We start from the raw sequence: 15,371 nt of genomic DNA, 5'->3' as shown, positions 1-15,371 counted from the left end.
TGATAGGCTTGCCTGAAGAGGTGAGTTTTCAGGGAACGCTTGAAAGTTTGGAGGCTAGCAGAGAGTCTTATTGTGCATGGAAGGGCATTCCATAGGATGGGAGCAGCCCGATGAAAGTCCTGTAATAGTGAATGGGAGCTAATGATCCGCTCAGATGAGAGACGCAAATCTTGTGCAGAGCGGAGTGGTCGAGATGGGAGATATTTTCTGATAAGTGCAGAGATATATGCTGGTACAGTATGGTTAATAGCTTTATATGCAAGTAGAAGTGTTTTATATTGAATACGGTAATATACAGGCAACCAATGGAGGGACTGGCAGAGCGGATCAGCAGACGATGAGCATCTTGCAAGGAAGATCAGCCTAGCAGCAGCATTTAAAATGGATTGCAGTGGTGAGAGTCTGTTCTTGGGAAGACCAGTTAGGAGACTATTGCAATAATCAATGCGGGATATAATGAGTGCATGGATAAGAGATTTAGTAGTGTCTTGTGTGAGATACGGTCGTATTTTGTATATGTTTTTTAGATGCATGTAACATGATTTGGAGACAGATTGAATGTGGGGAACAAAGGACAGGTCAGAGTCGAGGGTGACCCCTAAGCAACGAGCTTGTGGGGTAGGGTAGATTGTCGAGTTGTCAACAGTGATGGAGAGATCAGGATGGTAACTGTTCTTAGTTGGCAGGAAAATAAGTAATTCAGTTTTGGAAATATTGAGTTTGAGTTGGCGAGAAGACATCCAAAATGAGATGGCAGAGAGACATTCAGAGACTCGGCCCAAAACCACTGGTGACAACTCTGGGGTTGATAGATAGATTTGAGTATCATCCGCATATAAGTGATACTGAAATCAGAAAGAGCTGATTAGTTTGCCAAGCGAGGAGGTATAGATTGAGAAAAGCAGAGGACCCAAGACTGAGCCTTGCGGAACTCCGACTGACAGAGGTAGTGAAGAGGAAGTAGAGTCAGAGAAGCGAACAGTGAAAGAGCGATCAGATAGGTAAGATGTGAACCAGGAAAGGGCTGTATCATTAAGACCTAGGGAGTGTAGTGTTTGTAAAAGGAGAGTGTGATCCAGTGTCAAATGCAGCAGAAAGATCTAAAAGAATAAGCAGTGAGTAATGGCCTTTAGACTTAGCTGTTACCAGATCATTCACCACTTTATTCAGTGCTGTCTTAGTGGAGTGTTCAGAAAGAAAGCCTGACTGAAGCGGGTCTAATAGGGTGTTAGAGTTAAGAAATTTTGTTAGGCGAGAGTAGACAAGTCTCTCGAGTAGCTTAGAGAGGCATGGGAGCTGAGAGATAGGAGGATAGTTAGAGATAGAGTTTGGGTCAGAATTGTGTTTTTTTCAGAATGGGAGTAATCACTGCATGTTTGAGCAGAGACAGAAAAGTACCAGTAGCAAGAGAGAGATTGCAGATTTTAGTTAAGGTTGGAATAAGCACAGGAGATAGATTTTTAATGACTTGTGCAGGTATAGGATCAAGAGGAGAGGTAGTAGAGTAGGAGGATAAGAAGAGTGCGGATACTTCCTTTTCATGTGTGGGCTCAAACGAAGAGAAAGTGCCAGAGGGTTCAGGTGTGGCAGAAAGAGGGTTAGAGATTGTGGAGCATACCATTTCATCTCGGATGTTATCAATCTTGTCCTTAAAGTAGGAGGCAAGTTCTTGTGCACTGATGGTAGCCGGTGGGGGAGGGTACAGAAGAGACTTAAATGTGTTAAAAAGTCGCTTAGGGTTGGTGGCATGAGAAGAGATGAGAGATTGGTAGTATGTTTGTTTGGCCGTGTCCAAAGCATTGCAGTAGGAGTGGTAGCTAGTCTTATATGTGAGGAAATCAGTAATATTACGAGATTTACGCCATTGGTGTTCAACTTTACGTGACTGATTTCATAGTTGTCTTGGAGTGCCACGGTTGGCATCTAAGCCTACGTGGGGTATAATGGGTAGCTGGAGCAACTTCATCAAGGGCTGTTTCAAGAGTCTGGTAGAGGTGGGAAACAGCAGAGTCAGGAGAGGTAAATGTAGAAATTAGTGAGAGCTGTTGTTGCAGGGAGGTGGAAAGTTGTGGAAAATTAAAAGCATTAGTATTTCTGCGGGTTAGAGTAGGCTTGCATGATTTCTGTGTCAGTGAGCTTGGGGTAATGGAGAAGAGTGAGAGAGAGTAATGAGATTGTGATCAGAGAAAGGGAAGGGAGTGTTAGTAAAATCAGAGACTGAGCACAGCCTGGTGAAAATGAGGTCAAGGCAGTGGCCTTCCTCATGAGTAGCGGCGTCGGACCACTGGGAGAGGCCAAGAGAGGAGGTTAGCAAGAGGAGTTTGGAGGCATGCAGAGATAGTGGACTGTCAATAGCAATGTTGAAGTCACCCAGGATGATAGTGGAGATGTCAGAGGATAAGAAATGGGGGAGCCAGGCAGAGAAATCTTCCAGAAATTTAGATTTGGGAAGCCCAGGTGGGCGATAGATAGCAGCAACACGCAGAGAAAAAGGGGAAAAAACCCTAATGGAGTGTACTTCAAATGATGTAAATGTGAGTGAAGGAACTGGTGGGAGAACTGAGTATGTGAAGGCTTGTGACAGTAATATACCAACTCCACCTCCTTTACAGTTACCAGGCCTGGAGGTGTGAGTGAAGTGGAAACTACCATGTGACAGTGCTGCAGGCGAGACCGTGTCTGATTGTGTGAGCCAGGTTTCTGTAATTGCCATCAGATTGAAGTTGTGGGAGATGAAGAGGTCATGGATGGTTGTTAATTTATTGCAAACAGAGCGTGCATTTAATAGGGCACATTTAAGTTGTTTGGTGTGTGGTGGGAGGCATGTGATATTTATGACGTTAGCTGAATTTCTAGGCTTAGAAGCCATTAAATCTGGGTGGGTCAGGTGGTTGGGGCCTGGGTTTGGTGATATGTCACCAGCTAATAAGATTAGAAAGGAGAGATAGAGATAGGTGGATGTTTGCAGTTTTTTGTATTGGTGATGGGAAGTGGATGTGAAAGTACAAGTAGAGAAGTAATTAAAGAGCTCATGAGTGTTTAGAAGAGGGGAGTGAATAATGGAAGAGGCAATGTGTACTGAGTGGTGAGTGTCAGGGAGATTATAGGATGGTTGAAGTTTGGTAAGTATGCCATGTAATGAAATGAGAAGTAGCATTGTGGTGAGCATGATGTGATAGTTTGTCTGTTGGTGACCAGGTAAAGAGGAGATTGTTTGAGAAAGTGTGGAATAAGTATTGTATTTACCTTGTTTGATGTTGTTCAATGTTTTTCAACTGTTTTATAACTGTTCTTTAGAAGTAAATCCACTTTGTATATTTCCCACTTAGTAGATTTCTCAATTAAAGAACTGCCCAGGCAGAGGACTGCCTTCTATATCATATCGTACAGTACAGCAGTACGTGGCTGGAATACAATTTTTTTTATACTTAAAATCGATTGGGGACCATAGAGAAAAAAATAAATGTAAAAAATGGTTACAGTTAAAAGTTCTAGTAGTGAATAAAGGGGAATAAAAAGACAAACCTCTGCATCTGACCAGGATCCTCTGGACTCTGGCAAATTAAATTTCTTCACAAAATGTTAATTGCACTTACCACCAGCCAGAAAGGCTTGCGGAGTATACTTAGCAACTGTAATCGTCAATCAAGCAATCAATAGATTTCCAGACCCAGTTTCCAAGGCCCATTATAACCAACTAGCTAAAATGAGCTCCGACTTCTGACATATGTAAGAGAATTGCAGCCCTGAGGACATGTTGCTGTCAATTAAGATAGTCCGTGTCCAATGCAGTTATCAGCCACATCCCATTTAATCTGCTACAAGAATAAAGTAAACCAGCGAACTACATTCTGTAGTGTTCCAATTTTCTTTTTTTAGATTAGCAACACATAAGAGAATGCTAGGAAAGGAGAATCCACTGTCAGTAGTTTATATCTAACCATTTAACAGAATTCCCCACAGATCTCATAGCAAATATAAATAGACAGGGAAAAGGTTAGAAGTAAAGCCGGACAAGCACGCTTGTGCCCTTTTGGTGTTGGAAACAAGTAAGGGCTTTGAGAGCAATTCCCACAGACATGGCAGGTCATGCTTCCAACTTTGCTCACATCTTTTGGTTCCATACATTTATTTCTCTGTATTAAAGACGCTTCTCTTGATATTTGCCCTAAGATGAATGCCACTAAAACATGTACCATACTGTAGAAATGACACCACTACAGGCTGTTATCCTGTGACAAGCTTAATTGACAGAGGCTGCTGCGATTGGACAGCAGCTGGATCTGCTGTCCAATCACAGCAGCCCCTGTTAATGAAGCATTTCTAGAAGAGATGCTAAACTTTTTATAATGGGCTGTTTAAGCACAGGGTTTAGCCCCGCCCCCCGGCACTTCATCCCCTTCACTTGTCAGTGGGAACCACCACTTATAGTCTCTAAGTTTCTCAACAGGAAACCTTTGGCCAGTGCTTTAAAAAAAATAATAATAATTATGGTGATCTAGGGTGTCATAATTCAAAAAAGTTTGGAAACCACTGGCCTACTCAATGTGGCTTTGTTGGGTTAATGGGGTCATAATTGGGGTGCCATTTTCAGCATTTAAATGCATGAAAACAGCACCCGAATGGCACCTTGCACCCGTCGGACCTAATAGGATCGACCCCAAGGAGTGAGTATTCCTACCTGGCCAGCATTGGAAGCTGATATTTCTACCACAACACCACTTCTTAAATGAGTGTAGAGAATTTAGGCAGGAACATCGGTTAGGGTGATCGCAACCCTCGGCTAGTCTGCATACACCAAAGCTTTCTCAGACCGGCCACCTGAACAACACTGCTGGGTTTAAAAAAACCTGGACTCAGCACGCCTACAAAACCATTCACCCACTTTGTAGAATAGTCCTGGACATTGCCCCACTGCAACAGGTCATTCATGCTGGGGTTAAGGGAGGACTGGAAATGATATCTCAGGCCCAGTTCTGCATGTGCGCAGTTCCACAAACATTGGATTTGTATGTAAGCCATCACAATGGTGTGCAAATCCGAATCAAGACAGTTACTGCAATGTGGTTGTTTGATAAGGAAGAGAAATTCAGGCACCACATGATAAAACCAATATTATTGAACTAGTTTATTTGAAATAACTGTAGCTTTTGCATATGCAGGAATTTTCTATATCAGCAAACATGCTTGATTGCTACAATTTTTGAGCATCATTTAAAAATTGAATCAAATGTAAGAAAATACATGTTGATGTCTATGCGTATAAATTTATCACCAAGCAACAGTAATCTATCATTCGCTTCCCAGTTTTTTTTTAAACTACCCCAATATGCCTTACCTGCATATTCTGCACTGTTACACCCCCCCCCCTCTCCCAACCTAAACGACCTACCATTCAGCACGAGCACGCACTATACAATTTCCAATTCTATTTTATATACTAGCCTCTGTATTTTTATGGCCGTGCTTAATAAGATTGTAATAGAGACATTTGTAGAACGATCTTTAGAAGTCTTTCCTTCCAGAATGTAGCGCACTATTCATTATTGTTACTTTTAACAATCTATATATTAATAGATAGATATAAATGAATGTAAGAGGTGATTGTGCATAAGTAACATTTTCTATAAAAATATTGCGGTGATATCTTTCATCCAACAGTAATTCTTCTGTGTGTGTTGTCTAGGTGTTTGTACGGGGCTGCTTTTAAGAAGAATGAATGAGAGAGTTATTTTGTAATGAACAAGAAAACTTTTCTGATTAATATAAATCACAACTTACTGTGCTAACATTTTTTTTATAAAGACACTGGGTAATCTGAGGTATAGCATTGATAGATTTTAATATTAAAGATTCATATGTAATAGGTTTTAAACCGGATAGAAGATACAAAATTATCCAAAATTAGTACAACAAATGCAATATAAAAAGACTGTACGACATGTGTCTGCGCCTAAAAAGGATAGAATATCATGGGCAGTATTCAATGACCCTAATCGCGATGTGCAGCGAATCCTGTTTAGGATTCGCTGCACATTCGCTGTGTACCGGAGGGCTGGAGCCCTCCCTTACACACTATTCAATGAGGCAGGGGCTCGCTGCCACTGATGGCGAATGTGAACCCCTGCGGCGGACGCCACAGGGAGCCTGAGGACGGTGGCAGGCAGGGAGATGGAAGTCTCTCTGCCTGCCCCAGAACGTATGTGGGGGGGGGGAGGTGGGCTCACAAGCTGCCCCCCGGGAGAGCCAGCAGTGGACTGGGTACTCACTGCTCCCGATCGTGCATATGTAATGATCGGGAGCAGTGAATATATGAATATGTAATGAGCGGCTCTCAGCTCCCGGTCCCCTGCTGGCTGCTAGGTGTAAAAAATAAATAAATAAATAAATATATATATATATATATATATATATATATATATTTTATTAAATATATATTCATGTGCTGTAAATAGCATGCCCCTTCACAGAATAAAATTCCTGATTTTTTTTACACCAAATTTAAAAAAAAACAACATTTATTTTAAAAGTTCACATTCCACTTCACCATGAAAAGATGGCGATTGCTACACGGTGACACACGGCGAAAATTACTTAGAAAGCAATTCGCCATCTTCTCATTGAATACACTCATGGCCAATCAGACGGTGAATTATCCCTCATTCACTGTTCACCGTCGGTGAAAAGTGCACCTTGAATAGGGTGATTCACTTTCTGACACAAAAAAGAAAAATCACCTTCCAAAGTGAAAATAGCACAAATTCGCCATGAAACATGGTGAATTGGCCTCATTGAATACTGTCCCAAGACCGATGTCTCTTATTACCCCCCACAAAAGAGCGGTATTCAATCCCGGATTCCGACTGTCGGAACGTCCCAACAGTCGGAATCCTGGGCCATTTTCGCTTAGCTCGACTGAAAATCGCCTGCTGTCAAGAGTCAGAAAGTGGGCATGTCGGCAAACACGGCCACAGATTGTTGAAAAGCAGCCGTGAATTTGACAATCCGAGACAGTTTCTGACCAAACAGATTTGTTTGGTCAGAAACCGAGATGGAATACCCCCAAAGTCTAACAATTGTCAAGTCCTTGGGGGATCTGTGTTGGTAGGGACTGAAGAAGCTCTTGCATGACAACATGCATGTCAAGGCTGCAAGAGGCTGATCCTGAGCTGCTACTAGGCTTATAGACTTCTATGTATTCAATAAAAAGGTTATGACCCTGCTCTAAGAGGTACATTTACTAAAGGTTCTAATAATTAAAAGATGTGATTTTGCCCATAGTAACCAATCCTATTCTGTCCATCATTTCTTTATTGCATCCTAGAAAATGATAGGTAGAATCTGATTGGTTGCTATGGGCAGGGCCGACCTTAGTTCTTTAAGCAAATAACCATTTTGGTGCCCCTTCCATACTTTATAAAAAAAGGCACAGCGCGTGATTTTGCCCAATACATATTACTCCACACACTAGCAATTTCACAATGACCATAGCTGTTGTGCCTCTTGCACATAATGCCTACAGTAATGATGCTTACACATTTAGGGCCTTATTCTAGTTCACTCTCTGACAAAATCCTTCTTAGATGGACAAAACCATGTGCACTGCAGGGGGCAGATATAAAATGTGCAGAGAGAATTAGATTTGGGTGAGTTATTTTGTTTCTGTGCAGGGTAAATACTGCTTTATTTTTACACTGCAATATAGATCTCACTTTGAAGTAAAACCCCACCCAAATATAATTCTCTCTGCACATGTTACATCTGCCCCACCTGCAGTGCACATGGTTTTGTCCCTCTAAGAAGGATTTGGTCAGAAAGAGTGAACTAGAATAACCCCCTTAATGCCTAGAGTAGTTGTGCCCCATGCACATTGCTCTCAGTAGTTGGGGATACGGTCATTAGGTCGACACGCATTGGGTCAACATGGCTTAGGTCGACAGGGTTGGAAGGTCAACACAAGCAATAGGTCGAGTTTTACAAGATTTTTTTTTTTGACACCAACAGGCAGTATTTCATGCCCTACCATCCACTACGGTGTGGGGAAAGAATAAAATAGTGTGCCCAAAAAATGTGAAAAACTGATGTCGACCTTTTGAATTTCAACCTTCCCATTGTCGACTAAATGCTTGTGTCAACCTATTTCATGTGTTGACCTACAGTGATCGACCCAAAGACCTTTACCCAGTAGTTGTGCAATTTGCATAAATATCACAGTAGTAGTACTGGTTACACACAATGACCCCAGTTATTCTGCCCCTTACACATTATGCCTGCAGAAGCTGTGCCATTAGCAAACAAAGTCCCCAGTGGTAGCACCCCTTACACACAGTGCCCCCCGTAGCTGTGCCCTTTACATAATGCATTCAGTATCTTGGTCCTTTCACACTGTCCACCATATACAGCACTATACTTTCCTAAAGCCCCACTTCTGGGCCACTGGCATCCAACAGCTCCTCGTGTAATATGGGAGAGATGCCATGGTGTTTTGACATCTCCCCCTTTACACGCAGCAGGAGCAAGAGCTCAGCACCTGCTATGGGCAACATCATCAGTTTTAGAACCTTTAGTAAATTTGATTGGGATCATTTGGGATCATTTTGTCAAGGTAAACATGGGTTTAAGTCAACATGCAATGTCCACAGGGAAAAGGTCGACATGGGTTTTATGGGGATTTTGTCACGAAAGTCAACACGGACACCGTATCAGTGCACCGCATTTGCTAACCATGCTTCGGGCATTGAGCCTCGTTACGCTCAGCACACTATTCTACACACATATAGTGTGGCGAGCGCAGCGTGCCACCGAGCCCGAAGTGTGGCGAGCTCCACGAGGGGACGTGGATTACTTTACATGTATTCCGCGTGCGCTCCCCACGGAATACATGTAAAGTAATCCGCGTCCGCTCGCCACACTATATAAAATCAACTCCATGCCGTAGTGGATAGTGGGGTTATGAGCAGGCAATAAATTGCATCGCACATCGAATCTTATTCAAACCGCATGCGATATCTGCCTCCCGTGAAACTAAACAAGTACCGGCCATTTTTAAAATACAAGAAACGAGAGGTACTGTAGAGGAGAGAGGTACTAAAGCACCATACTCCTCAAATGTCCTGGCAGTATAAAACACATACTGTATACCCGGCCAGTCCAGCTCCTCGCCCTTCACTATCTGATTCAACTTATACCTACTGTTGTCTTTATAACATGATGCCTGCTGGTGGGGACCACAAAAAAGCAAAATGATCCCAGGAAATCCACAATGTATAGCATCCCTAGATTATCGGGATGTGAAAATATTAAAACTTATGTGTGGCCCATATAAAGAGGTAATTGTGTATGTTAACTTATGGAAGTTATGTGGGTGGTTCCAGAATTTGTTAAGCTTGCCTGAGGAGGTGAGTTTTCAGGGAAAGCTTCAAGGTTTAGAGAAACCTTTTTTTGGCCCATCTAGTCTGCACAATTTTTAAAGGTGAATCTTATGGTCACATAGGTGCCTTTCTATGCACACACCTAGTAGTTACCTTCTTGTGTGTGTTGCTATCAACTCTCTCCTTGCGGTGGGTAGCAAGAGCCGAACAAGTCTCCTCTCTCTCATGCTCGGTGAGGTGAGATCCCTTCAAGTATAGGCTGTGGGCATTGCCATTGCTGGGTGGCTTCAGCAGCTTGTTCCCAGCGGCTATCGACAGATAAAGCTGTATTTCTGGATTTGGCAGATCACCAGTACAACAGATATCACAGCCATGCTGTAAGGGAGATTCCTGTACTCACTTTTGCTTTCTAAGCGGATCCAGTTCATTGGTAAATTCTTCAGTTTTTGCATGTCTTCTTGAAGTAATCAAGTCGAGTTTGTATGGTAATTCTCCGGTTCTGAAATTCTTCATTCATCTGGTCCAGTCCGTGTGGTAAATTCTCCGGTCCCCAACATCCTTCTGATCCAGTCCATCTGGTAATACTCATGTTCCGAACATTCTTCAGGTCTTCTAATATGCTATCCACTTTATCTGGTAACTCTTGAGTTTTCACCTGTCTACACACTACTGAATGTTCTGTTCCAGTGTTAAGTTGAACATAGAAAATAACAAAAAAACTGTACATACAATGCAACATAGAACATACTATACGTTGAAAAACTTATTTTGTTGCAATATAGTAGTATAATATACAGTATGTTTAATGTTATAACTTCCTCTTTAGTTAATCTTTTTTTCTCTCTTCTCCTCTCAACTGAAGTCTGTATCATTACCACACACAGGGCCATATGCACTAAGCTTCAAAAGTGATAAAGTGGAGAGTGATAAACCACCAACCAATACGCTCCTGCCTGACATTTTTTAAACACAGTCTGTGACAGGTCAGGTAGGAGCTGATTGGTTGGTGATTTACCACTCTCCATTTTATCACTTTTGAAGCTTAGTGCATCTGGCCCGGTGTGTTTTGTATCTGTTTTTAAGTTGTTGTTAATGGATATAAAACAAGGAGTAAGCTGGCTGCCGAAAGCAGTGACAGCACCACACAAAAGAAAAAAAAATATTGGAAAATGGAGAAAAACATCGGGGGAGAAATGTAGCGATGTTGAGAAAACATTGGATCCTCAACATTGTAGGGTTAAACATCGAACATTGGAACCAAAAATCCGATGTTACATCATATGATTACCCATCCCTACTACCTGCAGTATGAAGTGTAGAACCGGCCGGTGGCGCCGCTGCGCCGCGGCAGACAAGACTGACAACAGGAGGTTGGTGGTGGAAGGGAGGCTCTTCTTGGGCTCTTGGGCACTGTCTGTGGTGCACAGTGCACCCTGTGACAGTAATGGATCCTGGAGATTGTCCTCTGCTGGTGCCACCCTCCCTGCTTCTGACGCCTGATGCTGCTTCTTTGCCTGATGAGCACTGGCGACACCCGTGACAGACCCCACTGCCGCTGGATGGGAAGTTGGTGGGCGGGAGCAGGAAGAGTGTCTGCGGCACACAATGCGCCCTGTGACAGTAACGGCTCCCAGAGCTACGCCACTGGATATGGGAATAAGTACACTATTTTGAGAGCTTATAACTTTTGCTGTGTATGCATCCAGATCAGCATCACCACCATTGCAGTCCTTCTGTAGATCAATAACATATCAATACTGCACAATCTGTTCCATAACTAATTGTGCTGCAATATGCATCTCTGTATATGTATTCAGTGGCAGAACTATAAACTGTGCCCCCCCCTGCCAAAAAGTTTGTGCCCCCCCCACGGGCTCCTCTCCAGCATGTGACATGATGACATCACACACATAATGGAGAAGCTGAAGCAGGATAGAGGAAGAGAGACCAGCATACACTGCTGCTTCTCTTGGCTTCGACGCATCCCAGCCCGACGCAGCACGCCCATCCTGTACACAGTAGCCAATAGCTGGCTCTGTGTACAGTCAATTAAATCAGTGGGGGGATTTATCGTCTCTGCCATGGCCGCACCCGCGCTTCAGCTGACTCGCCTCTGGTGCTCAGCCAGTGGGCAGCAGCAGGTCAGTGCGTCAAGCGGGTGCCGGCGCCCACAGACCCTGCTGCTGCTTGCTCCACCAAGTGGCTGCCTTACAGTAGTTATGCCACTGTATGTATTATTAACAGGTCAGATTCAGCCTTATGGAATATTCAGTAATGAGTAACAATTTCCAAAACATGCACCCATAGTTCCCAGACTTTCCTGAATCACAGCACCCTAGAGTTTTAGCATTTTTGTTCAAAGCACCCCTAGGCCAAAAGTTCAGAAATATTGAGACATTTATCAAAAACAATCATATTAATTAAATTGTGCCAACCTGTCATCATCATTACACTCTGTTATGTGCAGGCAGACAAGGCTGTGCTTGTACGTATTTGTCCATATATTTTATGATTGGCAGCCACCAGCACTAGTTTAATTTGTCCCTGGACGCCAAACCCCTCTAAGAGCCCTATGACACCCAGTTTGTGAACCACTGCTCTTCACGGAACAAAATTGATTTCTTATTCAATAAAGTACTAAAACATAGTAGTATAAAGTGTCCAGTGTCAATCTTCATATATTAATAGAAAAGCGTGATTAGAACCAATATATGAATGATATATACATAATTTTCCTCCAAAATTACACTTCATCATAGTTGAATTAAAAACTAACAAGCCTTGTGAATGGTTTAGAACAGTTATTCTCAAACTCGGTCCTCAGGACCTCACACAGTTCACGTTTTCCAGGTCACCCAGCAGGTGCACTCGTTACTGACTGACACATTTTAAAACATCCACAGAAATAATAATTTCACTTGATTCTGTGAGGAGACCTGCAAAACATGCACGGTGTAGGGTCCTGAGGATCAACTTTGAGAACCTGTGGTTTAGAAAGTACACTTCAGTTCATCACTGCATAATGGAATGCAGAATAGTTCCTGTTCCAACAAAAATTAGTTTAGATCAGCACTGCACTCAGCTTCAGCAGCTCCCTGGCCCGTGCAGTCCGGCCCTGCCTCCTTCCCCGGCTGTGTGCAGCATAACCTTGCTAACGTCACACCGCACACAGCCGGGTTGCCGGGGGCAGGGCTGGGCAGCGGCTGATGGAGAGCTCAGCAGCCAGGTTATCTAGTGGGAACAAAAGTCTGGTAATGTATGGAAGCATACAGTATAAGAATTAGACACACACTGGAAAGCAGACAATGGTCATTTAGACAAATTGGTTATATCCATTTGATTTCACAAATGTATCCAAACAATCTTTCTTGTCCATTTCCCAGTGTTTGGAAGCGAATGGTTGATTGTCATATGCATACATTTATTACATTACCAGATTTTTGTTTCCACCAGACAGGTTGCATACCTCCCAACATGACCCTCTCCAGGAGGGACATGCTCTGTTCCTGCGTGTCACTCCTTATTTATGATTGCCATCACCTGTGTCGAAACACCTTTCTTATAAAGCAGTGGTCAGGGAACTCTGTCCTCATTACCCCACACAGTGCATGTTTTGCTGGTAACCCAGCAGGTGCACAGGTGTACTAATTACTTACAGAGACATTATATAAGGTCCGCAGGTGGCAGAGGCGAAACTAGACATTCGTAGGCCCCATAGCAAAAGTTTGTAAGGGCCCGCTATATAGCAACTGATGGTAATAAATGTATATAGCACATACAAGTTAAACTGGAAAGATGGGCCCCCTTCAGCTCTGGGCCCCATAGCAGCTGCACCCCTTACACCTATGGTAGTTACGCCCTTGGCAGGTGGAGTAAATTATTTCACTTGTGATTCTGTGAGGAGACCTGCAAAACATGCACTGCGTGGGGTAATGAGGACCAAGTTCCCTGACCACTGTTATAAAGTAACCTGTTCAAAACAGGTGATGGCAATCATAAATGAAGAGGAAATTCCAGAAACAGAGCATTGTGTCTCTCCTGGAATGGGTCATGTTGGGAGATGAGATTGGACAGACAAAACTGTAGGTGTGCACCCAGTTTAAAATCTAGAAAACCACATAAGCTATAGCTCCAGGCCCCACTATATGCACTAATGCAATTTGGTACGGAGTAATTAGATCTTCAGGTCAGGTACAGCAGCCACTCACCTGCGTCTCTGCGATGCCGGTGCCTTGCAGCGGTTCTCCCATAGGGGGCTGCTGCTTGGTACACCAACTGCACCACTCCCCACAGCAACAGCATTAAGGCGAGGGTCGCCAGCGCAGTGGTACGGGGCCGGCGACGACCTCCGCCTCCCCTGAGAGTTGCAGCTGTGTCCATGTTGTGATCCCAGTACCTCCTGCAACCTCCCAGAGCTCTGTGCCATGTACTATGGGAAAGGCCTCGTTATAATCCCCGTCATGTGAGACAGGGTGTCCTGTCCAAATGCACCAATTAACCCTCTCTGGCTGGGGGATACTTCTAGTGTCTCTCCAAACTCCAGTTCTACATGAATGAGTCCCTAAGGGAAACCATGAGACCAAAGCATTTAACAGTTAAACTCAGATGATGTCCGATCACGAGGGGTGCAGAACTCTACACTCACACAACTATTTGACCAGGGGCTTATAATGAAGCCAGAGACAAGACACATCTGTGTGTCTCTGTGCTGCTGCTTTCCCAGCCTGACGCGCACTCACTGATCTCCCTCATTAATGAAATGTCACTTAAATAACTACTGGGGTTTTGCATTTTTATCATCTGGTAAATTGTATTTATTTATGCAGAAAGGTTTGGGGCTTTGCCGTCCAATGCAGGAGTTTAATATTTCCTTCTTTTTTTCAGTTTGTCAAAAACAGAGAAATCCAGATCTTGATCCTTTTAGGTCGAATACTGTAGAAAAGGTTCCCATAACAAGCCTGATTTAAAGGTTAATGTGTTTATCTTCTCAAAATAGTTTTTAAAATGTAAAGTATGTACAGGAAAATACTGTATATGTGGAATTTAAATGCAAATATCAAATGCCAGAGGAACGGAAGAGGGTAAAAGGTGGATCCATAACACATACATGGCTCAACTTCAGAACATGGGACCCCCGGGCTTCTACTGCTACTATCCACGTGGACATCTATGGGGGGTTGTGGTATAAATTATAGATTGACATTAGGTGGACCATTAATGGTTGACAGTGGGTAGGCCGACACCTTTAAATGGTCGACATACTCAAGGTCAACATTGACAGAGGGTCGACACAAAGAAAAGGTCAACATAGACAGGGTTGACACTGTAAAAGTCAACACGGGTTTGTCATGGTTTTGGGTGTCTATGTTGACATATGCCGACATATGTCAACACGGGCACCATATAAGTGTACCGCGTCCCCTTGTATGGCTCGCTGCATTCACCATGCTTCATGCACACTATTCTAGTGTCACTATATGTCTACTTGGACCTTAAAGGATGAACCGTCGGTCTAAAAAAAAAAAACCCCGAAAATCTTGCGTCAACATTTTCAGTGTCGACCATGTTTATGTTGTCATTTTGCTTGTGTCACCATTCTGTCGATGTGGACCTTAATTATGTCGACCATTTAAAGGTGTCGAACTACCCACTGTCGACCCTTAGTTGTCAACCTAGAGTCAATCTATCATGAGTCCAGATACCCTATTGGGTATAGTAATTTGGGGCAAGTGTACATGTTGTAATGTTTTGAATAAATTTAGTGATGTTCTAATGCAGTTATGCTAACTGGGTGTGGACAGTAGACTAGGTTAACAGAGAATAGGTCGACACCTATTGTCGACAGGCAAAAGGTCAACACATGAATAAGACATGGTCTAGGAAAAAGGGCTACACAGGTAAAAAGTTGACCTGGAAATGGTTTACATAGGAAAAGGTTGATACATGTTTTTCACAATTTTTTGGGTGTCTATGTCAACATTTGTCGATATGTCGGTTTAA

General features: G+C 43.2%; 1 protein-coding gene across 1 annotated transcript in view; it reads right to left on the bottom strand.

Moving 5' to 3' along the window:
* SLC24A5 (solute carrier family 24 member 5) overlaps nt 1-14,017 on the bottom strand; it is a 44,221-nt gene extending 30,204 nt beyond the window's left edge. The window contains exon 1 of the mRNA XM_083183928.1: nt 13,580-14,017. Within this exon, the coding sequence (XP_083040054.1) occupies nt 13,580-13,751 (172 nt within the window). The 5' untranslated portion in view covers nt 13,752-14,017. The remainder of the gene's footprint in view (nt 1-13,579) is intronic.
* Nucleotides 14,018-15,371: the final 1,354 nt, after the last annotated feature.

Source organism: Crinia signifera, chromosome 4, assembly GCF_055691185.1.
Source record: "Crinia signifera chromosome 4, ASM5569118v1, whole genome shotgun sequence".
In the NCBI taxonomy this organism is placed as follows: Eukaryota; Metazoa; Chordata; class Amphibia; order Anura; family Myobatrachidae; genus Crinia; species Crinia signifera.
The sequence above is the reverse complement of the archived record's forward strand: the minus strand, read 5'-3'. Positions and strand labels throughout refer to the sequence as shown.